At 43.8% G+C, this 27,296-nt stretch overlaps 9 protein-coding genes across 9 annotated transcripts; 4 read left to right on the top strand and 5 right to left on the bottom strand.

Moving 5' to 3' along the window:
* Positions 1–1,386: 1,386 nt before the first annotated feature.
* EAE97_000413 (uncharacterized protein) lies at positions 1,387–3,053 on the bottom strand. The gene is made up of 3 exons (XM_038870923.1): positions 2,864–3,053; positions 1,475–2,790; positions 1,387–1,413 (listed from the first exon to the last, which is right to left on the bottom strand). The coding sequence occupies exons 1-2, from the start codon at positions 2,902–2,904 to the stop codon at positions 1,569–1,571; spliced, it is 1,263 nt and encodes a 420-aa protein (XP_038738284.1). The 5' UTR covers positions 2,905–3,053; the 3' UTR covers positions 1,387–1,413; positions 1,475–1,568.
* Positions 3,054–3,214: 161 nt separating this feature from the next.
* EAE97_000414 (uncharacterized protein) lies at positions 3,215–5,437 on the bottom strand. Its single transcript, XM_038870924.1, has 4 exons — positions 4,873–5,437; positions 4,733–4,823; positions 4,295–4,681; positions 3,215–4,241 (listed from the first exon to the last, which is right to left on the bottom strand). The coding sequence occupies exons 1-4, from the start codon at positions 5,131–5,133 to the stop codon at positions 3,802–3,804; spliced, it is 1,179 nt and encodes a 392-aa protein (XP_038738285.1). The 5' UTR covers positions 5,134–5,437; the 3' UTR covers positions 3,215–3,801.
* Positions 5,438–5,934: 497 nt separating this feature from the next.
* EAE97_000415 (uncharacterized protein) lies at positions 5,935–6,910 on the top strand (the record flags this gene model as incomplete). Its single annotated transcript, XM_038870925.1, has 3 exons — positions 5,935–6,003; positions 6,282–6,518; positions 6,596–6,910. The coding sequence occupies 3 exons, from the start codon at positions 5,935–5,937 to the stop codon at positions 6,908–6,910; spliced, it is 621 nt and encodes a 206-aa protein (XP_038738286.1).
* A 423-nt stretch (positions 6,911–7,333) lies between these two features.
* EAE97_000416 (uncharacterized protein) lies at positions 7,334–8,545 on the bottom strand (the record flags this gene model as incomplete). The annotated part of the gene is made up of 4 exons (XM_038870926.1): positions 7,334–7,858; positions 7,913–8,290; positions 8,349–8,395; positions 8,491–8,545. The coding sequence occupies 4 exons, from the start codon at positions 8,543–8,545 to the stop codon at positions 7,334–7,336; spliced, it is 1,005 nt and encodes a 334-aa protein (XP_038738287.1).
* Positions 8,546–11,695: 3,150 nt separating this feature from the next.
* On the top strand, positions 11,696–15,022 carry EAE97_000417 (uncharacterized protein; the record flags this gene model as incomplete). Its single annotated transcript, XM_038870927.1, has 3 exons — positions 11,696–11,733; positions 11,823–14,928; positions 14,984–15,022. 3 exons carry the CDS (start codon positions 11,696–11,698, stop codon positions 15,020–15,022), a joined length of 3,183 nt encoding a protein of 1,060 aa, XP_038738288.1.
* Positions 15,023–15,748: 726 nt separating this feature from the next.
* Positions 15,749–17,608, bottom strand: EAE97_000418 (uncharacterized protein; the record flags this gene model as incomplete). The annotated part of the gene is made up of 5 exons (XM_038870928.1): positions 15,749–16,191; positions 16,244–17,262; positions 17,323–17,422; positions 17,490–17,534; positions 17,587–17,608. 5 exons carry the CDS (start codon positions 17,606–17,608, stop codon positions 15,749–15,751), a joined length of 1,629 nt encoding a protein of 542 aa, XP_038738289.1.
* A 182-nt stretch (positions 17,609–17,790) lies between these two features.
* Positions 17,791–21,141, top strand: EAE97_000419 (uncharacterized protein). The gene is made up of 2 exons (XM_038870929.1): positions 17,791–19,262; positions 19,318–21,141. The coding sequence occupies exons 1-2, from the start codon at positions 18,123–18,125 to the stop codon at positions 19,957–19,959; spliced, it is 1,782 nt and encodes a 593-aa protein (XP_038738290.1). The 5' UTR covers positions 17,791–18,122; the 3' UTR covers positions 19,960–21,141.
* A 499-nt stretch (positions 21,142–21,640) lies between these two features.
* Positions 21,641–23,558, bottom strand: EAE97_000420 (uncharacterized protein; the record flags this gene model as incomplete). Its single annotated transcript, XM_038870930.1, has 5 exons — positions 21,641–21,811; positions 21,928–22,198; positions 22,260–22,466; positions 22,543–22,569; positions 22,630–23,558. 5 exons carry the CDS (start codon positions 23,556–23,558, stop codon positions 21,641–21,643), a joined length of 1,605 nt encoding a protein of 534 aa, XP_038738291.1.
* A 1,485-nt stretch (positions 23,559–25,043) lies between these two features.
* EAE97_000421 (uncharacterized protein) lies at positions 25,044–27,178 on the top strand (the record flags this gene model as incomplete). Its single annotated transcript, XM_038870931.1, has 3 exons — positions 25,044–25,270; positions 25,317–25,729; positions 25,785–27,178. 3 exons carry the CDS (start codon positions 25,044–25,046, stop codon positions 27,176–27,178), a joined length of 2,034 nt encoding a protein of 677 aa, XP_038738292.1.
* Positions 27,179–27,296: the final 118 nt, after the last annotated feature.

Raw genomic sequence — 27,296 nt, forward strand, 5'->3', positions numbered from 1 at the left:
AAGTGCAGAGAGCACTAGGTGGCTGCATAAATAAGCAGTGTTCCAGATGGCTTGCGCTTCGGCGGCTCGAAATGAATTGGATATGTCGATGTAGCTGAGGAAGAGCATGAAGCCCGCGGGATTGGGATCGATAGGGGCTATGTCCATGTAGAGTTTAGCGGTTGTTGTTGTTGGAGTGAAGAGTCGTTTTTGGTGCGGAGGGGGATGTGCGAGATGTTGGGAGCGGAAGAGGACATCTACCCATAGCTGATTATCTAAATTTGGAGATGAAGATTCAGACTCCAGAGACAGGGTGCAGAAGCCCGAGCGATCCTGTTCATGAGGGGGAGAAAATGGGCGTCTGGATCTCCAGCTTGTATGGAGGTACCGTCAGCGAGAAGTACGCTGTGTGGCACGAGGTATTCAATATCCTAGCGTTATATTTGAACATTTGGGCAATGGCATGCTAGAAATAATCATGCTGCGTCAAGCCTAAAGGACCAGTAAACCAGACATCCCTATACATGAGCATCATAAGGGAGTCTTGCAGTAAGCAAGATAGAGTGCTCACGAAGTAGTGAAGTCAAGCAATGGAACGTTTGTTGAACCAAAACATATTGATTGTCCTAAGCCAGGAAGACTGCAGCATTAGTGGAAGTTTCAGAGGCAGATGTGATTTAGCTGAGTAAGGATGAAGTCTCTTGCACATGTTGAGAAAGACAAGATAGATGCAAATCTTCACGAGACGTTCTACTCTACGGACAAGATATATTCAAAGGCTGGCTAATCAAAGGAGAACTCCTTAATACTACCAGCTACCAAATGAATACGCAATGATCTTATTTGAATATTCCCACAAGTCTAAATATCACACACGATCAACCCGACAACCCATCTCTCCCAATATACGAGTTAGACACTCAGCGTACTCAAATTTCAAATTCCAAACTCCTCGTTCACTTCTCCTTGTAAAAATCACATCACATCACCTCACATCGCATCATCTAAGCCCTTATGAACACACCAAAATCAAAACCGGGATTCGAATCAGACACACCATTAATTTCCAACTCTCTTCGATTTTTTTTCGCGCCGAGAGAAGTCAGAAATCGACCAATGTCGTTCAATCTACCCATCAGCAGATCTACTACCCCATTTTCCACTCCATCTTTTGAATCGCTGTAGGAGAACGTCCTGTCAATATGCTTACGGTAAATCACTCATCTCACATCATACCTCTCGAGTCTCTACCCTTCAATCTCAAACTCACATCGTGGACTCGATGACCTAATATCAAACTCCTTGACAAATTTTGTGCTCTTTTACATTTACTGAAACAAATGGGCTTTTTCATGAGTGCGAAATCTTGATTTGTGCAAACATGGAAATATGTATACACATCCACTTCTATTGCATTTTCCATTTCGTTGGAAGCTGGATGAGCCAAAGTACGAATAAGTGGGTGCAAAACTTTATGGTTCAATAGGACACTTACGTTTATGTTTCCTGAGAAATATAGAGTAAAACTTTCAATAATTTCACATTCTTGAGAAAGTATTCATTGCTTCAATATATACACAATCCTATCCCTACGTCATACTCAACCCCGGCATACTCCCCGGCATAGCATATTCATTTCTCCCCCTCCTAAACCTCAATCCATCTTCACTGCCCTCATCCGGCACATCCAAACTAACCCCCAACCTGCTTCTCCCCACTCGAACTCCCGTTTCGGCCTCAACCTCCTTCCTAGCCTCCTCCCTCAAATCCCTCTCCACATCTCTACTCCTCGCCCTCCCAATACCCCCCGCATCAGACCCCGTATCAAAATCCTCTCCACCCCTCGTGTTCTTCTTCCTCGGCCACAAGCTGGGCAGTTCAATTTGCTGAAACCGCGGCTCCACACAACGTTCATCAAACCAAGTGTGTAACCTCGCCTCAATCAATTGCGCAATTTTCGGCACATCTTGCAATCGCGATCTACTCCCCACCAGACTACGTATCGAAAGATCCAGTCTATAATCATCCAAGAAACAGAACGCCAGCGTCGTAGGACTCCCATTCAACGGACTCCCCGGCACAAAAGAGATAGACAAAGTCCCACTAAACCTCACGACCGAAACCGCCAATGCCACCGGCAACACCGCAACTAGTGGTTTCGGATAATTCAGCAGCAATTTCGTTTCCACCGCCAACGTGATAAAATCACTCAAATCCACATCCATCCTAGCCTGCAATCTTCCATGCTCTCTCCCCGCAGCCCCTCCTTCCCTCCCCAACGTCATCCCATCCTCATCTACCGGAATAACCCTACAATTACTGAAGATCGGGAAATCCTCTCCGAGACTCAATTCCGTGACTTTAATCTCATCTAGGAAATCAGGGCGATTCCCTCCATTCAACGCCTTTGTCAGACTAGTAAGAATTGCATCGTCATGCTGAGCATCCGCGCGAAATTGTGCAATCGTCTGTGCGATCAATACGTTGAACCAATCCAGACTTTCCGGTTGATGACTATCCACATTGTAGTATGTTTTACTCAGTATAGCATTGGTAGTCAACGGCGCCGGGTTCCTCAGAACGCTAGAGCGTTTGCGATTGAGAGGCTGTGAAGCATGGCGTGGTGTTGAGCTGCGGAGAGTGAGGAGAGATCTTTTGTGTGCGAGGGTTCGGGAACGACGCTCTGTGGCCCGGAGAGCAGCAGATACATCTGGAGAGGGAGGATCGCCAAAGATGAAGAATTTGATGAAAGCTCCGATGAGGATGACGATTGAGAGTTGGCCCAATAGTAGTCCTTGGGTAAATGAGAGTCTGCGAATATATATTAGTATAAATCCATTCCAATTGACATCCGTAAAAACGTAATAAGGGAAGAAGAACGAACGAGGATTCAGCCTTGTCTGGAATGGGGACCGGGATTGTCATCTTAGTTATGCGATTGAAGTGCAAACTTCATGCGAATAAGATGTGGAATAGAAGACAAGATAAAGAAAGAATCATGAATCTGCGATGATTGTCATTTTATGATCAGAAGCTTTGCTATCTACTTGTACTCCTGTGACATAAGAGATAGCTAGCTTCAAATACTGCCGTAACTCAAATGCGGGATGTGTTTGCATTTGATTTTCTCCATTTCGGAAGCGACGTCATTCAGCCCTATCAATTGATACATGCTACCAAAAAAAAGTCTAAACAAGAACCATAAAAGATCTTGAATACAATACGTATATCAGCATTAATTGTATTGTCAATTTAACTATCTGTAAGTCAATGATTGCTTGTACGCCATCAGACCAGATTTCGTCAATTCCGCCATAAGTTAATGAAGAATTTCATATCACCACGATTCCCATTTGATACCTTCATACAAACCAGAAAAGCCACATCACTGTCACACACACAACTAGGTATATCAACATACTTTTAAGCTTCCTAAAACACTACGAATTTCTATTATCCATTGCTCATGAACGCATCATGTCCCATACATACGCCATGACTCAGAAAATCTCAGACCCTAGAGGTTATGCATAAGGTTGAAAGGTGTGTAAAAAGAAGACCGGCTTGTCATGAATCTCTGGAAATTCTTTCCACCTAACGTACGTCAAACAATAAAAGGTGTATAATACAAATATATATCTCCAAGCTCTGCCCCTGTTTTCCTCGATTCAAATATGAAGACTAGCCACAGAGAGCCGTCTTGTCGAGGCCGTCAGTCATTTTCTAGATCGTGCATCATATTCTAGATTAAAAGCACTCAAAACGAAGTGCTGTTGATGGGTTGTATTGCTAACCCATTTGATTAAGAGTGCCAGCACATATTTATGCCTTTGCAGCATCGCGATTGCTCTGGGAGCTGGCGCTCATGACTGGTTGTGATGTGGGAAGAATACTTCCCTTCGATTGGTTTTGTCTAACCTTTGCCCATGCATAAACGATACCACTGACGAAACCGATGAAGATGGCAGATACACTTCCGAATGTAACAGGGGCTGCGAAGAAAACGAGACCACTGACAGCGATTGGCAATTTGTTGAGAGCGCCAACCATGGAGTAGGTTGTGGAGGAAGTGACACGAATACACCAAGCAGAGCAGTATGAGATGAAGATAGTAGCAAGACCAGAGTAGATCATGCCGAGAATGAGGTTGTTTCGGGTCTCAAGTGGGAAGTTCTTGGTAAGATTCTCGGATGACCAGTTTTCGAAAATGAACGAGCAAACGAAGAGGACAGGGATAGTGAGAAGATTGTTGTAGAACATAGCTAGAACGAAATTAGAATTGAAGAGTAAGTCGCAATTGCATGGAAAGACTTACTGTCCCAATCCTTGAAGTTCATCTTCTTGATAACTTTGCGCATAGACAAAACGTATGCTGCAGTGCAGAAAACGTTCATACCCATCCACGCATATCCAGCATTCAATGTGGATAGAGCAGCAGCAGCCTCTGCGGATTGTGCAGCACCGCCTCCATACAAAGCGTGTTGGATATCAGCCCAAGCAGCAACGACGGAACTGAGAACCATAAGACCAAATGAGAAGAGAGCTGAAGGAGTGACGCTTCCTCCAAACCACAAAACCTCACCATATGCGATCACAATGATTGTCAAGTTCTTGAAGATTGTGTAAACGGGAACGGAAAGGAATTGGAGAGCTTTTGTACTGGTGTAGATCATGCCGACGAGAAGAAGTGAGATAGGAAACCCTAATCTATATTAGCCGCCAAATTCGCTCCGACTGGATTATAGATACTTACATGTCTTCGCCTTCTTGGTGTCAAATGGTGCAAGGTTTGTGATCAATCCCGCTTGCTTGCAGATGATAATCGCAATGATACATACAACAGACTGTTGGCGTTAGTCAAGACTTAGAAGAACAATGGCTTTCAACGCATACCTGAATAGCGAGATAGAAGAAGTTCAAATTCCAGTTTGAACCCGAGACGCAGTACTTATTGGTCACGGTCATAGAAATCGATGCCAAACAGTAGGCAAGAATGGAGATTCCTGGACTATTCGTAACATTGGAGAGGTCAAAGGCAGAATTTCCTCTTTTGGCTGCTGCCCCTGGCTTGGCCAGAAAAGGATCGCGTTGAGATGGAGAGGAACGCCCATTGAAATTGCGCATCTCGAGATCTTCGTTCTTCTTGTCATCCATGATTGCGATTGTTCTCGGTGAGAGAAAGGTAATTTCTTATCGTGGTTCTGTTGGTAGAGACGCGCAAAAAAGAGAGGTACGAATTTAGGGATTCGTAATCGGTCGGTGCTTCGTTAATAGATGCCCGTTAGATAATGTCTAGCTGGCGAAATGAGGAGACTAAAGATTAAAGAGGATTCTGCAAATGAACTCCAAATGCCCTCGATCAGGTATGAGTAAGGAATACCTAATGAGATGAAAAGAAAGAAAGAATGTGTTGAATATGGGAGTTTGGCAAATTATGGTAGAGAGGACAGCCAGACCGAATCTTTAATCGTTTTAGTACAGGGGGCTTAAGATTGGGTGTAAGAAATTCTGTGTGGGTGGGGGATAAAAATAGTTATGAGCAGCAAGACGAATCAACTCGCCAGTCGGTTTTGACAAGAATCCACCCTTTTGTACGTGATCTACAAAAAAGGGGACCAACCAGGTGAAAATTCTGGAGAAGAGGCTCAATACGTTTTCGTAGTCACTCACGAGATTTTCCTCTCACAAATTCAAAAGGAAGTCAGTGCCAGGGGGTAAAAGCAAGGACCTTTCGATTCTTCCAGTCACTTAAACGAGACCTTACCTGCGTACCCGTGGATTTGGATACAATTAAATTCACTACGTGAATAGAACAATTTCTAGCAAGAAGTCACACTTCTGGACATACGCTATTTCGTTGCATACAAGCGTTTGCAACCAGCGTGTCCCAATCTACAAGAAAGTCAGTCCAACACGACGTTTGATCTAGCCTCTTGATTTCATCTCTTGATCATCATGTCAAACACACTTGATCCTCTCGTCGCAAAGGTGCTTGATCACGCCGATTCCGATGATGAAGATGCTGTGAGTACTTAATTTCATTTTGTTCGTTCCACTTGTCTATCGACGAATTTATCACTTGGCTCTCAAAGTTAAGCCAGGAATTCAACACAGGATTTGAGTATCTAGAGGACAAGGCTCTCTTTTACTTAATCTCATTCTGCAAATACCGAGACATCTCCCTATCTACCTAGCAGCCATGCCCTCAAATACAGAATGACACATGCCCTCACGTTTTCAAATATACATCCATCCATACATCCATCCATCTCTCCCCCTCAATTTTCTAACACCCTCCCCAGCTCATCGCCTCCCTCGAAGAAGACCCCGCGGTCGACGCCTTCCGCGAGCAACGACTCCAACAACTCCACAGCGAATTCACGCGCGCCAAATCCCAAAAAACCCAAGGTTTCGGCTCTTACACCGAAATCAAAGAGGAAAAAGCACTCATGGACCTCACCGCCTCCGTCAAATATGCCGTGGTCCATTTTTCCAAAGATGACTTCGCCCGTTGTGGTGTCATGGATACTCATCTATCCGTACGTTTCTCTCCATTTCTTTCCCCATTCCCTATGAAATCTATCACCAGAACTAAAAATCCAAATCCAAAAAATAGACACTAGCACCCAAACATCTCGACACCCGATTTCTCAAGATCGATGTCGAAAACGCACCCTTCCTCGTCACGAAATTAAATGTGAAAATCCTACCATGTGTTCTAGTATTCATAGACGGCCGATCCGTCGACCGAATAGTGGGATTCGAGGGTTTGGGATACACGCCCGATACCTTTACCACGAAAGATCTGGAAGCAAGACTCTTAGCCTCAGGCGTTGTAAAACGTCAAACCACGGCCGGAACACTGTATCTCGATAAGAAAGCTAAGAAGCAGGAAGAGGAAGATGATGATGATGATGACTGGGATGATTGAGGACGAGGAACAGCCGTGAAAATTGTCATTTGAGCAAGTGAAAAGCGAGTACTTCGTACATATTTATTCTCAATCGAAGCTAGATATCATGAAAGAATATTCCCTCCTAATACCAAATCGCATCTCCGAAGCCCCACGACGATAGATCTCCGTTGGATCATAAGAATGATCATATGAATCAGAGAAAATCATGAGGGATCTGAAAGCAAAGCTCGGGGGCCAATTTCGCTTGATATACAATGTTCATGCTAGGAGAAACATTCTTCTGGCTTGTACCTAGAAGTATTCAATCACAAATTTCAGGGAATACCGGATGCAAATTTTATTTCCCCCACTTCCATCTCCATAATCATTGAGTTTTGCATGATGCGTTTAATCAACGAAACAATCGTATATCATTAAAATAGGTAGCTCATAGCTATATTAAAACTTGACCAAAGCAAATTCGCTTGCAGACAATACCCATAGATACTTCCACCAGAAGTACGCACCCACTACCAGGAGAGAATAATATGTGATGGTCCAGAGAATATTCAGCTCCCCATTATTCTGCATGACATCTTCACTCTTCTTGCTAGCTCCCACATCCGGACCAATGATAGTTTCTCCATCCACCGAACTACTAATCTTTCCCCAAAATCGGGGGAAACCCATCCAGTTACAAAAGGCGTGCACACATATCACCGCCAACAAGCTCCCAGTTCGGAGATACAAAAATGTAGCATAGCCTCCAAATAGCGTCGTGTAGGAGAATTGTAGCAAGGAGCGAAGAATAGCTCCAACCATGGGGCCATGCGGATGTGTAATTCTGTACTCGTAAAAGTGATGCACATGGGCGAGTCCGAAGACGACGGGGGTAAGGAATATAATCGTTGTGTTGGAGGTCTTGGAGAGGAGGAGGAGGGGTACAGAGGCAGATCTGAAGAGTACCTCTTCTGTTACGGGACCCTTAAATAACTATTAGTTATACGCCACAATAAGAGAACATCTAGTATAACTCACAGCAACAATGTTCCTGTAAGGAATCCAACCCTTCAAAGCTCCCAATCCCCTCAAACGAACCCAATCGCGCCACTGTCCCTGCGCAATCCCTTCTTCAAACAAAGGGCCCGCAAATAGTATAGCAGTCAAACCTACACATTTGACCGTCTCAACAAATCCAATGGGAAAATAGCCCATCAAATGGAGGGATTTCACTGCATCTCCATTTTTCACCGAGGACAAGATTCCAAATGTGCCAATACATACAACGATGCAAGAGAGAGTGACCGAACGAATTCGTCCGCGAATAACCGTCGGTGCATCGCGAGAGAGCTGGGGTGAAGGGCGGGTAGTCGAAGAGAGATAGAAGGGGATTACGTAGATGAGGGTATAGAGTACCTGTAATTGTAAGTGTTTGAACTAAATGCTTGCCATGATAGGTAGGGAGGTGTCATACCAACAGAGAAACCGCAGTGGTGGTACTAAATGGGGGAACTTCTTTCTCTGGAATTGAGCCTTGGTTAGCTGGGTTGTCCATGATTGATAATTTGAGCGCATGATCTTGCAGATGGATGCGAGGGAGAGTAAGAAATACCAACCCTTTTCACCCGTGTAAAGTGCCTTCAATCGACTATATATCCCGGTGGGTGCCATGGATGCGGAGAGTACTCGAGTAGTGCAGGTATATATGTACCGGTATATCAAAGCACCCAGAATATCTTCATCCGATCTTCTGGATCTCCGGTAGATCAATAGGCGCAAGGATTATGTACACAGAGATTAGTCTAGAGAGATGAAAGGTATGTGAGTTTTGCGAATGCAATAGAAGTCTGTGAGTTGGTTAGAAACTCGAAAGCCTTGTGGCTCGCTCGGCGTTGTAGAGATGAGAATATATGATGACCTCGATGCGAGGAAATGTTGGATTGTGGAGTAGAATCAGTAGACGGATAGACAGGGGGCTGAGAGCACAAGTTTAATGATCTGAATTCTTAATCCTCAAAATTGACATTATTATTTTGTGTTAAATACCTAAATACCTACTATTGTGTGTTGAATGAATGACATACGAAGTGAAGACTTAACAAGGGAATCTTACTTTCATATTGTTCCATTTTAGTCAGATCTTACAATTGTTCTATTTATTCATCAAAGTTTATTTCATACCATCTCTTATGAATATGAAATATTGTTTTTACTACAGAGAAATTTAATCTTTCATTGATCGTGTGGGAAATTTCGTGTTTCATGCTTCCATAATTATCTTATCGATAGTAACTATCATTATTATCACAGCGGACAGGACTGTTCGCAATTTATCGTCAATCAATTGAATGATGCAGTTGTTATAAGAAAATTACCAACATTTATGGCGACGGGATTGGCTTACCTAACCTTTGCTCTAGAATCCACGCGGTACGATAGAGGAACAAGCATAATTGCCAGGTAGCATGGACAAATTACGTGTTGCAAGGGAGGTGTGAGAGTTGGAAGGTTCAGTCTCCGAGGGAAAAAAAACGTACCGGCGATCTACAGAATAAGGAGGAACAAGGACAGTCCTGTAAAACACCGGACTCACATACTAGGAGCATTTTCCGTGGAGAGAGCGTTATATGATTATCAAAATTACAGAGAGGAGGAGGAGGAGGAGGAGGAGAACTTTGTCCCGCAGGTTCTTGTATCGCGTTCGACCTTCGAAGCGTGATACTGTAGAATCGATTCGTGTTGAGTTGTTTTATTTTTAGGAATTTAGAGTTTGAGCAAGCTAGAGTTTCAATCCATCAATCCATCAATCCATCAATCAATTATGCAATTGCACCATACATATAGTTGACAGACGTGAACTCAGTCGATGACAGAACTTTACCTTCCTCGAGAGTTGAGCCTACCACACAAAAAGTTAAGAGGGAAACCTTATGCACACCATTTATTTACTTACGAGCTTCTTGGTTGTCTCGAGGATGTCTAGACGGCCAAGCGAGACTCAGTCCAAGCTTCATCAATGCTTGCTTGCTTGCTTGGAAACGGAAATGATTCAAATGAGATGGTGAGCTTCCGGATCCACTTTCGAGAATCATCGGTGCTCTAACCCTGGTCAGAGATGGAGAAGATGTTTTCCTGGAGGTTGGATCTGCTGCTTTGTTTCTTCCATGAAAACCCCCGTTTTGCATGACGATGAGTAGCGCGAGCTTAATGGGAAGCATGAAAGATTTCAGATGAACGAATAAACTCTGGAACTATTGGAAGAAATGAAAGATGATTGAAAGTTATCGATTACCCCTTTCTATAGCCACGCGCGCGTCCAATTGCAGTGCGCCTTCTCGATTGATCCTGTCTCATGTACTACTGCCCAACTTCTTGTATCAAACTCATCATACGTTTGGATACCTCTGTGTACATCGTATGCGTCCCGTATCCGTGTGGACTGTGGACTATGGACTATGTACGCCGTGTGTACTCTCGTCCTTCTCTCCCTCCCAAGGTAAAACGAAGTAGAAACCCGTTCCCCCTGTCGCGTGCAGATACTTCTGGACAATCTCCCCATCCAACTAGACGCGCCATCAGCCACCTTTCCGTGAACGGCATGGCTTATGCAAATTTCTGCAGTGGTATGCAGTCAACGGTTCCTTTTGCATGGCATTAAATTAGAGCCTTTCCAGCCCGTCGAATCGATTTCGTTCAATTTGGGGGCACCGACAGTAGTCTTGACATGTTCGCTGCACAGTGCATACCTCCTGCGTGCATTGAGATTTGAAGTTGCGTCTAATGTCTAATTCAGGAAACATCTTGATCGGAGGATAGGACCAAGGGATCCTCTTTTGACCAGAGGATTTGTCTATGATTGACTGATTAGATGTGTGGAACTCTCCCATTCGGCCTCTTGGGCTTCACTCTGCTATTTGTGGCTGCCACGCTGTCTATCTGTTCATCTTATTTTCCTCATCTAATCCCACTACTTGGTGACTACTAACAGCTAGATGGACGGATAATACCTAGGAATCGCTTGTCGGAAGAGCTTCTCCAAGGACACAAGGTATAATTTTACGGATTGACGGTACGCTAAAATTCTAGACATGGGCCTTAGAATTGGAGACCTACCATATCTTTCCAAGGTTTAGACAAAATCCTTACATTATCCTCCGTAGTCAGCGGTGAAAAAGCTGGCTACCTAGGTATGGCTGTCGAATATGAAATTTTATGTACCGTCGCGATGAGTTGTACATTTGGTATAGACCTCTGATATCCTCTCGTTTTCCCCTCTTGCTCTTGATCTCTTTCTCGACCCTTTTCCATCTATCTTTGTCTTTCCGTTTTGCTCCTAGATCAATCAATTGGTCCATTACACTCTTTTTCTATATACTTAGCATTAATACCGGGACCATTCTCGCCTTTGGATTTCTCACTCATTACTACACTATACATACAGTGCGACGACGATACAATAAAGTTAATCCTATTATTTCTACTCTCTTCGAAACCGATCGCTGCGCAATACAATCAACTCCGTACGAGAGATATATATTAGACATTCATTCAGAAGGAAACAAACACAAAAGATTCAAACACGGGACGAACTACCAACTCACTACTGTCGCAGACATAGCACTCATTACCATACTAGCAAAAACGTTACGATTGCGACCAAACATCTATTCCAAGGGAGGCTTAACGAAGGAAACAAGAAGAATACGAACAAAACTATTAACACCAAACAAAAAAAAGAAAGCCGTGTACGAAGGCATTTCAGAATTGATTTGGGCGCATGGAGACACAATATGCGTCTGATTTAGAAGAATTTAGTTCGGGATGTCAAACTCTCCTTCAAGAAGGCCTTTGCATACAAGGTACGCGCAAACTTACTACCGTCATCCCATCTAGATTTTCCATAGTTTCCCTCACCTTAATTGCTTTTCCTCGCTCACAATCGCAAAAGATCAGATTCAGAGACGAATCGCTCAGCAGCGGTCCGATTGGTTCCGCCCGAACGCCCTCAACTTTTAAGACAATTGGAGGATGATGAAGGAGAACAAGCGAATGATTATTATCATGAAAATGATTTCAATAATAAGAATGATGATGATGATGATGATGATGATGATGATGATGACAAAGTTTATTCACGATCTCCTCTTCCCACCCAGTCAGCTCATATTCTCTCTCCTGGTCATTCTATTGGCAAAGGCCAATATTTCTATGGTAGGCAAGGTTCCAGCCCCGATTCAGCCGAGTTTCACCAGATGCCCAAAACGCAACCACTGCCAGCCACTCCTAGAGGCACGTCCACCGCAACGCATAACACGCATCAAATTACTACTCCTGCGACACGATCCTCAACGAGGCCCAGACCCCAGTCAAGAAAGCGTCTTGTTGTCAAGGTTGGCGACGGAAAGACATTTTCCCTCGTACCCCAAGATGAACCACTACCCAACGACGACGGTACCTCACAGTCTTTATCCACTAAAACATCATCATCCTCTGTACAAGATTTGGATCATTCTATCACCTCATGCACCAATACCGACTCCACATACACAGCCGCACCTAGTGAGGCAACACCCAGGAAGTCAATATCTGCAGATCATATAAGCTGTTCGTCCTCGGAGTTCTCGATTGTGGGTGGTGTTCGAAAAGTTCCCAAGACACCAGAAAAGGGAAAAGGTCCAGCGTTCGATTATCCTCTTCCTCCTTTGCCAGAAACTTCAGACGGATCAGAGCCCCGCTTCCATGATCTTTCTGCAAAACCATCATTCATTTCAACAACCTCAACTGCAAGCGAGGGCACTAATTGGAAAGTTTACAATCATATTCCAGAGTCGCCGACTTACGAATCTGTCCTTACTGCAACTCCCACTCAACCTAATTTTGAAGTTCTCGACGGTCAATCCGTGCTTGAACAGTCCACTCCTTCAACAACTATCTATCGTCCGCGCGAAGCGTCAATCCAAGAATCATTTCAAGAGTCAATTCAAGAGTCAGTGCAAGAATCAGTTCAAGAGTCAGTTCAGGAATCAGTTCAAGAATCAGTTCAAGAATCAGTTCAAGAATCGATCCCGGAATCAAATCAAGAATCTACAGGGACTGTAATTCACCGACCCCAAACATCTCAAACGTCTTCTGCGAGCACCTCGGATAATTCTAATTACCAAATTCACGAAGAGTCTGTCTCTGGTTCAGTCATCTATAGGCCACAGCATCGACCCCAACTATCCACTAGCACTTCCGGCTATTCGACTTCGAATTATACCAACTCAAACTATCAAATACATGAACCAGACACTCCAACTTCAGTAGTCTTCAGACCTCAACATAGACCTCAGTTATCTACAAGCACAACTGGCGATAATACTAATTACGAAATTCATCGTGGCCGTACCCGAGAACGCTCTGAATCAATTGCCGATTCGTTTCTTGCAGCATCATTTTCTAGTGGCTCCAATTACCGTGTACATCAACACTCTGATATAGATTCGATCTCATCAGTTGTCCATAGGCCTCGAGCTCGAGCAGCAACCACTTCTTCTAGCGAACACGAAAATTACGTGTTTCACGAGGACCTTTCTAGATCTATATCTCTTTCCAGTGGTCAGGGCCCAGCACCTAAGTATTCTCAAGAATCACTTCGTATTCCTGCCCTCAGAACAAAAAAGAGGTCGAACGACAATTTTGGTTACTACAAGTCAAGATCGCGAGAGACATTGAAATCGAGATCAAATCACTCGCTACGAAGTGCAGCACACAGTCGAGCTAATTCACTAGCGTCCTTATCAACAATTCACACACAACCCGACGCACAACGAGCAATCGTGGCGAGCGGATCATTAGTCAATTTATCCACTCACGCTCAACTCCAAAAGCCAAAAGGATTGAGTTCATGGGCAGAGTTGCCAAGCCCCACGAGTCCCCATATGATCGAGACTCCGCACCAATGGAGCTCACAGCTATCCACTGTGCTCTCCGTATCCGAGGGAACCGGAACCGAACGCGGTTCGCAAGCTTGGTCCGACAGCATGGGAAGAAGGAGTGTATTTGGTCTACCAAGTCGCGGCAGTCGCGGCAGTCGCAATGTTCTCAGCATCAGTTCGTCGCACGGAATCGAAGATGCCTTGTCAAGATCGAGAAGCGAATCTGTGGATCCTCCCCGTCCCGCTTGGACACGCGCTGGTCGAGGTCTCAGCAGCTCGTCTATTCCTGTTATAGGTGATCAAGATGAATACGGTGACGGAATCACTGCCATGCAAGATCTACGCACTCGTCCATCCAGAAACAGATTATCCGGCATGTTCAATGCTGGAGCATCTGATACTTCCCGTACCCACACCATGCGCTCCTCAATAAGTACCCGCTCCAACAGTTTTCTCGCAAACTCAATCCCAACGTGGGCAAGACTATACTATGGAAGTGGAGAGCGTCGGTATCTAGGCTACAGACCCGAGAGCTCCAGCGGGGGAACCCCAAGCCGCAACGGCTCATTCAGTTATGGAAGTGGTTCCCCCAATACAGAAAATTTCCCAGACGAATTATATAGTCCCCGTCGTCGTCCACGAGAAGGCCATCCACACATGCGAGGTTTTTCCCAACAATCTATGGAAATTACCCCCGTACCCAGCGCAGCCCAAGGCAACGGCGCTCTCAGAACCTGGTCTCTCATTTCCAGCGTCTGGTCTCCACATCTCCGTACCGATCGTCGGGCCGCTCGTCAATCTCTCTGGGAACCTCCGCAAATCAACTTCTCAACCGAGGGCGGTTTTTTCGGCCGTCGTAACATCCAAGTCGTTCTCTTCATTACTGGATTTCTCCTCCCCTTCACCTGGATGATCGCCGCTTTCCTCCCTCTCCCCACGAAGCCCGTCCAAGAGATGCGCGAACGCGAAGATAGTACCGGACACCTCACACAAGCGCGGGATGTAGAAAGTCGCGGCAACAATGATTATGTCAAGGAATTTGGCCCGTTGGATGAGGCACGGTATGAGAGTGCCAGGTGGTGGAGGAATCTGAATCGTTGGATGAGCGTGGTGGGATTATTGATTATCGCTGCTATTGTAAGTTTGACACTCCTATTTTGCAATCAGTGAACAGAAGGCTAATATATACCAGATCATCCTCGCTGTCATTGGCACTCGAGAGGGATGGTAATTCCATCTTAATTCCCAGCTTTATCATATCCACCTCCTTACTTCCTCCTTCGCTTTCCATTTTCCACCACCCTCACCTCACATCCTCACATCCTCACAACGACACCCAGGACCCACGGCACACAACACACGGCACAGATATAACGAACCCTTGTATATTAGAGTAGAGCCCCTCTACCCCCTCTCTAATAATGATTCTTACGACCAAATAACGACTCTCACAACAAACAGATGGGTCTAGACTTTTTTTTCACACTTTGACTTTTTATTTTTAGCGCGCGCAGATGATATATTAGCATTATACCCTTTCTTTACGGAAAGAAAAAGCTAGCTTGCTTGCTTGCATGTATGTATGTATGTTGGATAATTTTTATTATTGATGATGGTTGGGAAAAGGAGAATGCATGGGAAGGAAAGGGATGACACAGGACCTGCCATGCGATGGCAAAGGCGATGATGGCGCTATATGTGCTTGCTTTGTATATATGGATGCAACGTTGGAATGCATGATTGATAGATAGAACAAGTTGAAGAAATTTTAATGTTCATGAAGAGCAAATTATCATTCAAATCATTTTGAAATAATATATGTATTGTGAATTTCTCGTATCGTGTACGTCGGGTATATATTTGTATTCATCATGCTGCAGCTAACCAATATACATCCCTAAGCACTCCCCCAATTAAATTGCTCAAGCACGCTTTTGTACTCCTTCCGAGTGGTTCCTTACTTCAATTCTACCTTTTTTCCCTTTCTCTTCCTCGCCTGAAGCTCCGCCTTTGCTTCTTCAATTGCCTCGTCAAGATCTTTTGAGGGATCAGCCGGCAACCCAAGAACCGGTTCCTTGCCTCCTAGACTCTCCATACTGGCTGAACGTTTCAATCCCTTATCAGCCTTGCTAGTTCGCTCGCTTACCATCTTCATCAAATGCGATTTAGCAGGCGAAGCGAAGAAAGCGGTTGAAAGGGCAGTGCCGATGATAGCGTAGAAATAGACGCGTGACCAGACGAGGAATGAAGCGGGGAGAGTAAGAAGTATAAAGGGAGCGACCGTGAATGAGAATGCAAGTTGAGTTGCTAGCCACGAGAAGACATCGTAGTAGAGTTTGTGTGATGTGGGTTGAGATGTTTTGGGGTCGATGAAAAAGGGACGGAAACAACGGCGGAAGTCTAAAGATGGTCAGTTATAGAATCAATCTAGAACCAGGGGAAGAAGACGTACTCTTTGCGATGGTTTGAATAAAACTGGCCAAGATAAAGGCAAGGTAATAGCCAGGGAAGAATCCGTGCCAGAAAGCACTGGTTACGAAAGTTGCCATGCTAGCTCTGAAACCAGGCTTCTTGCCCTTTGGAGTAACTCGTAGGTAAATATAGTTTCGAAGCCAATTATTCGTGTTTATGTTCCAGTTTCCCAGATATGCGCGAGTATTTTGGGCCGTTTCCACTCCCCATGGGTCAACGTTGCAAAGCCTGTCCCAAGAGACTTTGCCAGTAACTGGATCAATACCTTTATAACCAAGACCTGAGAGGATACATGCACCCTCGGTCAATGCCCATACACCGTAATACTTCAATCTAGCAGTCATACCGACCATATGAAGAACAAAGACACGGCGAGCAAAACCATAAGTTATGTATTCATCACCAGTCAAAAGATCAGGCCAATACCACGCAGATAGCTTCAAGAAAAGTAAGATCCAACCCAAACCAGAAGCAGCTTTCCACATCGCGGGGGTACCGCTCCTTGGAATTTTTCGCAACTTTCGAGTTGGAGGTTTCTTTGAGGGATCAACACCAGCAGGCACTTCGAACATTGTGGTTTCAATCCACTGCTTATAGTCCACATAATCAAAAGCCGGACCTGCGAAGAGCGATGGAAAGAAGAGGACGTATCCAGCGTAATCCAGCAAGCTTGGTAGTTGTTTGATGGCCCGTTCCTTTTGATCTTCTGTCAATTCTTCGTCTTTCATTCGGCCATCTGCAACATTCCAACAGAATGCCGATAGTTTCATAACCATCACCATTTGAGCCCCCGTAATATCCACCACTCCTGGGTTATTAGCAAATTGTCGAGCCAGCTGGTTCACTGACATATGTGCCATCAAAAACACGAAGCCAACCCATGGCATGAAAGGACCTTGCACATATTTTGCGATACAGTATGCCCCGATAGAACTAATAGCCAGTGTTCTTGTACCACCCCATAAATCGAAAAGCCCAAGGAGGTAAAACGAGGAAACCCTGATAGTTAACAAGTCAGCAAATCGAGAAAAGAGTGTGCCTTTTGAGTACTTGACGCACCCAATGACGAAGAAATTCTTCAAATCAGGTCTCGAATCTGGAACTCGTTTCAAGAGCCCTGCGAATGGATATGATAGGAGGAAGGAAGTGATGAGTTTTACTGTTTGATGTTAGAATGAAATCCAAGTCCTTGATGTCCAATCCCCATCGTTTGCTTTAATACATACGTTCATCAGTCGAGGCTCCCAAGATGCCTGCGGCATATTCGAAAGCTGCATAGATACTTGTCAGACTACGTCACATATTGTCAAGGTAAAGCCTTACGAGCATCGATGTATGGTAACATTGTTGGAGATGGATAGTATCAATGTACTATAAATCGAAGGAGGTTGTTGAGGTACTACCGTTTCCCCATCAGTGAAGTAAGAATTGTGTTTTGAGTGACGGAAAGCCAGATAATTGTATCTTGTGAACTTCCTTGGTAATTATTTATTTATTCGTATTTGATCATGGCACATGTCATAATGGTTCGTTTTCTGCCGGGCGGTGGTGGGGTGGATCGAATTTAGTGGGATAAAGACGGGTCGTGCCTTGCTCCCGAGCCTTGCTTCCTCTGCCTTGTCCTAGCTTGACCGATTAACACTTACGAGTAAATAAAGCTCCTTCATACATGCAAATCACCTACTCCTATTATTCGAAGCCTTGTTTCAGTAACAGACTACGGCGAGTCTATACAGCATCTTCATACTTCGACAATCTACAATTCGTACGGCGATACAATACGAGTAAGACATGCCTATGCGCCCTCGACATTAGAACCCTCCAAGCTATTCGACCTTGACCTACATATAATAAACACTATGGATGTCGTTCAAGCTGTATCGGGATATATCTCGAAGATGGTGGCTGCAGGAGATGGAACTTCTGGGACACCATCTGCGAAGATGAAGGTCTTATTACTGGATAGTGATACCGTGTCCATTGTCTCTACTGCGATTACACAATCTGCGCTTTTGAACCATGAAGTATACCTCATAGATCGATTGGACAACCAGAATAGGGAGAAAATGCGTCATCTGAAATGTTTGTGTTTCGTTCGACCGTCGGCAGAGTCTATACAATTCCTAATTGACGAATTTCGAGATCCCAAATATGGTGAATACAATGTGTACTTCAGTAATGTTGTGAAGAAGTCATCCCTGGAGCGATTGGCAGAAGCAGATGATCATGAAGTGGTCAAGCTAGTTCAGGAGCACTTTGCAGATTATATCGTAGTAAATCCAGATCTATTTACATTTGATCTTGGATTTCCGAAGCAACGAATATGGAGTTCAAATCCAGACATGTGGAATCCAGATGCATTACAACGTACAACCGAGGGGCTCATCGCGGCGTTGCTATCGTTAAAGAAGAAGCCACTTATTCGATACCAAAAGAACAGTTTGCTAGCAAAGAAGTTGGCTACGGAAGTACGATATCACATCGTTCAGGAAGATCAGTTATTTGACTTTAGGAAAGTGGATACTCCTCCAATATTGTTAGTTTTAGATCGAAGGGATGACCCTATAACACCACTTCTGACACAATGGACATATCAAGCTATGGTCCACGAACTTCTTGGTATAAAGAATGGGCGGGTTGACCTTAGCGAGGTACCAGATATTCGTCCCGAGTTGAAAGAAGTGGTTTTGTCGCAAGACCAGGATCCGTTCTTCAAGAAGAATATGTATCTCAACTTTGGTGATCTCGGTGGCAATATAAAAGATTACGTCGAGCAATATCAATCAAGGACCAAGAATAGCTCGAATATTGAATCAATAGCTGATATGAAGCGCTTCATCGAAGAATACCCCGAGTTTCGCAAACTGTCTGGCAACGTCAGTAAGCATGTCACCCTTGTTGGTGAACTGAGTAGAATGGTTGGTTCAGATAATTTATTGGAAGTCAGTGAAGTCGAGCAGAGCTTGGCATGTAACGACGCTCATGCCAGTGATCTAAAAGTAAGTTCGCGGCTCCCACTTGATGCTACCTCTCATTTACTAACAAGTATTGTAGAATGTACAGAGATTAATTCAGTCTCCCAGTGTTACTCCCGACAACAAGCTGAGATTGGTTGCCCTTTACTCGCTTAGATACGAAAAACACCCATCGAATGCATTACCGATTCTTGTCGATCTCCTTGGCGCAGCCGGAAACGTCCCTCAAAGACGTATAGATCTTGTAGCTAAGCTCCTCATCTACCATTCTTCTTTGCAACTGAACCAGTCGACGGGGGGTATTACCGATATGTTCGAATCCTCAAACATATTCTCTGGGGCTCGTGACCGATTTAAGGGGCTAAAGGGTGTAGAAAATGTCTACACGCAGCATTCACCACGACTCGAGCTAACACTTCAAGATCTAATCAAAGGAAAGTTGCGTGATCAGCAATATCCTTTCGTTGAAGGTGGGGGGACAACTCGAGACAAGCCTCAGGATATCGTTATTTTCATTATTGGTGGAGCCACTTTCGAAGAGGCAAAATGTATATCTCAAATAAACGCTTCTTCGCCAGGTGTTAGAGTGGTCTTGGGAGGTACCTCAATTCACAACAGCACGACGTTTTTGGAGGAAATGGAAGATGCTGTATCTTTATGGCCTGAACCTGCTCCATCAACTGCTGCTGGGAGATTACGAAAAGAGACAGGAAGACGTTGAACAATGAGGAAGTTTAAAATTCCTAGTGACGAGATGGATATCACTTCTACTAGGGAGTTCCGCGCGATTGATGGCCGCATTTCGATGCAAGAAATCATCTTCCAGCCCTTGAATATACTTTCTGACTGGAAGTATCGTCGTAAAGATAACTTCGTTGTCATTGGAGAAATTTTTCCGAAGGACAGGATCTTCATACATATGAGGTCTTTTCAAGACATTGATTAGTGCTATTGGCACTATTTTATGAGCTATATGATCGCATGTCCAAACGCATATTTTCCAGCTGCTGTCACGATTCGCTTTAACATGTAGCCCCGGCAAACCATGAAAGTCACCTTGGGATTAACGTGGGACTAGATAGGAGCATATCTAGTTATTTTCAATTGGGAGTAGCAATGTGGAATTGTTCCAGCGCTTTGTGAATCTGATAGCATGGAACCTTATACATATACATCGATCTACAGGTAGTGAACCACGGGGCCGGAAATTCGAGAGAAATGGGCCTGGTGGTCGTTGGAGGCGACAAGAAGATGACTGATTCCTTGCCTACTCGGACTGACATTACTCAGAAATATCTTGCCCGAATGCTTGGCTGGATGTTGATCAAACGGCTCAGATATACGGATAGTAGCGAAGTGAAGCCTAGTACAAGCCGAGCTAGTCTTGATATAAATTTTTATGTCAGTATGCAAATAGGATACCTCTAGACTTTGGTCATTACAGAGTGCATTGCCACCTCGTTGGCAGAAGATCAATGTTAGCACAAATAAATGATTGTTATTACATTCTACTAAACTTTACATGTAATACAGAAACGCTTTGTCCACAATAAGAGTTTACTATTTCAGGGTTCTCACGCAACGTTAGACGTTGGTTTACATTAGAATTTTGTGTTACAGCTGTGAACTTGGTAGCATAAACCGCCAATGCCTTCTTAAATACCAAATCAAGAGACTTGCCCCTCACACATGTGTTAGATGAGTTCTAAGCCGTGCGTACACATAGCCCCGCTGATCGGTGAGATTGTTATAAAAACAAATTTCTAATGATGTATCACAACATGCTACCCTCGACGAATAGAACAAACTCGGTCGTTAAATGATACCTTCCCAGTAATTCGTCTATGAATAGACTCGTGTTGAGAACAAAATCCAAATCATAACACAATTTATCCGTCTGTTATCGAAACAAAATCAAATCACATCAAATCCGTTTTCTGCATGCATGTGATGCTACCAAACTGGTTATTGAGGTGGAGATATCGCTCGTAGAAAGTGAAATTAAACATTTTGGTTGGGATGATGGGAGGGAGGAAGGAAGGATGGATGGAAGATGGGGATCTGGGTAGGTAGATAGGTAAACACGTTAGGTTTGAGGATGCGTGTTGTTTTGTTGGTGGAAGGAAGATTACTATGTACTGATTCTGTTTGTCGCATCGTATTTGGGTATAAGAAGAAAAGGCAGGAATCAGAAAATCCAAAACCATTGAGGCATAGTTCAATTATTTAGTATTCATCATTCAAGATCTTTGTGTCCGATAACAAAATTCAAGATCCTAGATGACACCAAACCCATATATCTTTTCTCTTCCAAGACTTTCAAAACAGGAGCAAATAACAAGTAAACATTACTTTCGATAGCTAGATAATCTTACAATATGTACAAACTCCACCAATGCTGTTTACTGATTCTTCTGCTTCCTCCTCTTTTCTTCCGCTTTATATCTAAATCCATGGGAGACAAGCATATAATTACCAAAGAACTCCTCTGCAAAATCGTCGAATTTCACATAGTCGGCACCGAGTCGATAGGCAGCTGCGATTCCCGATACGAGGGCTAATTCGTGCATGTTCTGATAGGTTGTTAGCATCCTCAATTTCGAAGCTTGAAGCTAAACCTAAAGCTGGATTTTTCCCCGAACGGGGAAACATAACAGAGAGATTGTAGGCAAAGGAAAGAAATACATACCACAAGCGTCCAACTCCCTGCAAACCACGTTTGATTCTTGCCATTGATGAACATCATCCCAGGCACAACCCTGGCATAATGTTGCCAGCGATGACCAAGTTGATGCCACCATTTTTTCTCAATTACTTTATCAGGAGAAATCTCATCGATGGTCCAGAACTCGCGGTTCGAGGCGTCGAGGAAGATAGATTGGAAGACGTGACGATCATATGGAACGGGTGCAGTTTCTGCATTGTGGTCTTGCCGGAATTGATGTTGGTAGTTTGTACAGCTGGAGAGGTGTGTTAGTCTCGGGAGGGAAGCAATAGAAGGGGAAAAGGGGGAGAGCATACTCAAAAGACATTTCGATTTTTTTAGGGTCATGTGCATAGGATTTGGTGTAATACATGGGTCGAAAACCGCTAGGTTCATTATCAACACCACGTCGTTCGCCTTTTGAGAAAGCGATTTGGTCTTTTTGGGCCTGAGATTTAGGATCAGCGCAGAGGGAGGGGTCGAATTCGGTTTCGTAGTGTTTGCGGAAGTATTCATGGTCGGAGCTGAGGATTTATTAGCATCTTAATGGGAATGTGAGTGAGGAAGGGATGAAAGGAAAAATGAGAGGGTAAATCTTACTGTGTCACTGTTATGTCATCGTAAAATCTAATATGATGATTAGTTATAAGCTTTTACGTCGCCCGCAATCAAGATGTGATAACTTACCTGGCTCCCCCAAGCACGAGTTTCTCCTTAAAAGTGGCGGTTTTTCCAAGGATTTTCAGTGCATCATCAGCTAATACACACATGACCAATTCATCAAATTTTTCAGATTTGGAAGTTGGCCCAGTGTGTTCCCCCTTTCTGTCATTTGCATCGGGATTAAACGGCCTCGTGGTCATCACAACGCCTTTCTCATTACGTTGAATAATCTCCGTGACATCAGTGTTGAGACGAATATCTACACCTTTCGATTCGAGATCTTTTCTCCAATCTTCGTAAAAGTTGTGAAGATTAGGGAAAGTTAACATTTGAGGTAAGTTTGGAAGAAGTGTATCTGGATCATAGTCCCAGAGCTTCATATTCTTGTCATCGAACAAACGCTCCAAGATCGCGCACGATACATTGGCAGTCTGGTTACCGGTACCAAGGAATAGAGCGATGAGAGGATACACCATTTTATCTCCAAAGTCCTTGCTGAAGAAGAACATCTTGAGCATGATTCGGATAGGTATAACCCCCATCGCAGGCATTAACCACTTGATAATCTTCAACACCTTGCCAAATTTCTTGATATCGCTCGAGAAGCGTTCGACCAGAGGACTAGGGAAACAATTTGTCCAGAATCCATCTTCGCCTTTTCCAAATGCGACTTGAAGTTTGATGCCTTGAGCTTCGTGACCGTATTGTTTGAAGAAGTGGCAAGTATGCTTGAAGATTGGTGAACCACCTTGGACACCATCGTTCATCCAGTCGGTACCAAATTTCTCCTTGTCAAGGGCGATCGAGGTTGCTTGACCTCCGGTTACCCCCATTCGTTCGATCATGGTAACTTTGAATTTATCTGGATGCTGGGCAAGAGTGGCGGCACATGACATTCCCGCCGCTCCAGCTCCAATTATCACTACATGTTTTCTTTGACCAGAGGAGGCCATTGTGAAACGAAGCGGTAGACGGGGCAGAAATCGATATGACAGCAAAGCGAAGAAGACTTTTCTTTTGTAGTTTTGAGCCGATGATATAATCAAGATATTATAATTAAAAAAAAACAAGAGAATGATAGGTTTTTCTCTCTAGAAAAATGTGTGATCTTTGACGCACAGTATAATATGGTTTTTGTCAATGTTATAGCATTGGCATTTGACTCGTAGACGTCATGATTTCAATATACTTTTCCCCACCAATTCCCAATTCTACCTTAGACATCAAGAGCTTAATTATTACTTCGTCTCACCTCAGAAGATCCTGCCTATACGAATAAAGACATTTCATTGATTTCACAGAATCTCCCTACAAAATCAGTAATAAATATAGCTCTTTTGGATGATGACAACCTTTGGGTGTCCTGGTTGATTGAACTGATGGTTTTGAAGAGGAGGTAGTGGTGGGTACTGATAGGTACTGGTAGGTCGGTCCCAGGAATGTTGAAATAAGCTTCCAGGTTATCTTTTGTGCAACCGTCACCTCTTATAACTCTTATATGCATATGATATGATTGCTTTTGTATTTCCCCGAACCGAGACTTTACTAGCCATCTTCACAGTTTGCTTCAAAGAAATCGACTAATATCTCAAGTCAGTCACAACAATAAGAGAAGGAGAAGTCAAATTTATAGATGTTGAGAATTCCATAGTTAACTTACATATTTGATATTTGATAAAGAGATCTTCTCGTCTTGTGCGGGTGTGCTTATCACAACCTAGGCATGCTTCATAATGCTTATAATAAGACAAGCACGTGACAAGCTATGCTATGAGGCTATCTGGTTGTGACACCCCATGTGCCCAGTCGGCTGGCCCCGATCAGCTAGTACCTTTTGAGATTTCTGCCGATCTTCTCACCGCCACAAGGTCATTTTTATATTAACTCGATTGGTAATTCATGATTGATCAATCTCTGAATCTCTCAATCTCCCATATTATCGCTACGTAATTCCCATTCGATCGGGTTCTCGGGATGTATGGATATGGATATGGATATGGATATGGATATGGATATCCAAATAAACCAATCTTACCCCTCTGATGATAAACGTGCATATTCAAACATGCGAAATCACTTGGGTCTGGACTGTTGGATTTGCTTCAATGTTAATTTTCCAGCGTGGATGTCTCTGAATTTGCGGGGAAGATGCAGGAATCTTAGCACCGTTCACGAAAATGAAGCTTTCTGTCAGGAACCACCTTCCCAATTCGTGGTCCCAACCGTAAGAAGCTGCATAAGTGACGACTACTTCACAAGTTACAATCTGGAGATTGACTGACCAATACAATCAAAGCCACGTGCTGTGTTGAGGTGGTTATCATGGAATAGTAGGTCTGGCTCTAATCGGATAAGTATTGTGCCTTTCCCTTTCCCTTTCCATATGTTGCCTGTTATCCTGTTTTCTCACACTAGCTGGGCCTGTTTTGCATCCAAAAATGTATCTCCCGGTAGCTTTGACTGCGCTATCACTACTGTCAGTCGCATCAGCACACAAAGGTCACAAGCGACGATCCATCCCGTCAAGTCCTCAAGCATTGAACAAGACGCTCACAAATACAATTCCAAACGGTGCTGGAGGTCCAACCCTTCACTATAATGGCACTGGGCCTGTACCTTCTTACAACGAAACTTCTCCTGTCCCTGTCCCATTGCCTACTTTAAGGTATAATCACTTATTCCTCTCGTGTTGCAGAGCTAACAACCATTAGTAAGCAGGAAATTGAAGACAATATCTTTAGTGAGATTCAAGGAATTGTTAATGGAAATGGACTCACAACCGACTGCGCAAAATGTATTGCCAGCACCGAAGTGATGCATCTTGCAGCTATCATGCAACCCGTTGAGACGATTGTGAATCTTCTTATTCGTGCCTGTGAAACCTTTCCAAAGGTCTATGACAGTATCTACGCTGAGACCTGTTATGAAGAATACTCCGGAATTGGTGGAACTGGTCCGTATCTTGCTCAACTGTTTGCAAAAATGAGCATGGCGACCGCTGATATGCAAGGTTACTGTTTCTATGTGTGGGATACTTGCAGTTCACCCCCAACAGTTCTTATCGACGAATCTGCATATTTCAAACCTAAACCAGCAAATAAGACAACAGCTCCTGCGCCATCTAGTAAGTTACAACACCTTGGTTGACTATGAGTAAACTAATTCTGACATGTCAACAGACCAAACTATAGATGTTCTACATCTCTCTGATTGGCATTTGGATTCAAGATATGACATTGGCAGTGAAGCTAATTGCTCACAGTATATGTGCTGCAGACCATATTCAACTAACACTGACCTCGATACGACGAGTGACAACCCGTCTACACCGGCGTCTCGTTTTGGATACTTCTATTGCGATTCCCCTCCTGACTTGGCTCTCTCTGCATTTTCAACCATGGACCAATTTATCAACAGGTCTGATGTGGCATTCACAATATTTACTGGTGATATTGTAAGCCACGATAATGACGACCAAATAAGTCGAGCCTATGTAGAGTATGAAGAGACGGTTACGTACCAAACTTTCAAGGCTCAAATGAAGAACAGTCCCATCTATGCGACCTTAGGAAACCATGATTCTCTACCGGAAGCTCTCAGCACTCCAAATTCCATCAATAACTCGACGGGTCAATCTAATGTATTCTCTTGGAACTATAATCTATTATCCAGCTTATGGCTGAATAATGGATGGGTTGGTAGTGAAGCGGCTCAGTATGCATCAAACCACTATGGTGCATATGCTACGGTCACACCTCAAGGTTTAAAGATCATCTCTATCAACACAGATTTTTGGTATACAGCCAATATCTTCAATTTCTTCAACATGAAAAATCCAGACACTTCTGGTATTCTTACATTCCTTGCCAACGAGCTCCAAAAATCGGAAGATATTGATCAACGCGTTTGGATCATCGGACATGTTCTTCCGGGATATGATGGTACAAATGCGCTTCCCAACCCCACAGCCTTGTTCTACAGTATTGTTGCTCGATTCTCTCCATCAACAATTGCGGGAATATTCTTTGGTCATACACACGAGGATCAGCTCATGATCTATTATGACTTCCTACCCAACTCGACAATTTCTAGCAACACGTCATCGATCATTCGTAATACCACGTTGGTGGATTACAACAAACCTATTCAAATTGCATACATAGGGCCTTCTATTACCCCTCTTACCGGACTCAACGCTGGATGGGTCCATCTTCAGGTCGATGCTTTGACTTTCTCAGTCGTCAATTCTCAAACCTACTTCGCCAATATGTCCAACGCCAACTCCTGGACAACACCAAAATGGGAACTTGAGTATGATACGCGTCAAGTATATGATCCAAATACCACTTGGCCCATTAATGCTCCCTTGGACGGCGCTTTCTGGCATGGAGTAACCGAGGATATGTTGGCAAACAACACTATAGTAGAAGTTTATAATTTCCTGGAGACGAAAAGTTCCGCAATGACGAAAAGATGTAGCACAGCGGCTTGCGCGAAGCAAAAGGTTTGTTATCTGAGAAGTGGAAGTGCAACATTAGGTTACGCTTGTCCCGATAGCGACGGGCCATTTTGAGTGCAGTATTGATACATAAAGACTGGGCATAAGCAAATACAATGAAAACGCAAAAGAATTTTGACCCAGACTATGCTTGTGTAAATATCTGTGTTACCAATTAAGATTGGGTCTCCAT

The sequence above is a fragment of the Botrytis byssoidea genome (assembly GCF_014898295.1).
Source record: "Botrytis byssoidea strain MUCL 94 chromosome Unknown BBYS_001, whole genome shotgun sequence".
Taxonomy (NCBI): Eukaryota; Fungi; Ascomycota; class Leotiomycetes; order Helotiales; family Sclerotiniaceae; genus Botrytis; species Botrytis byssoidea.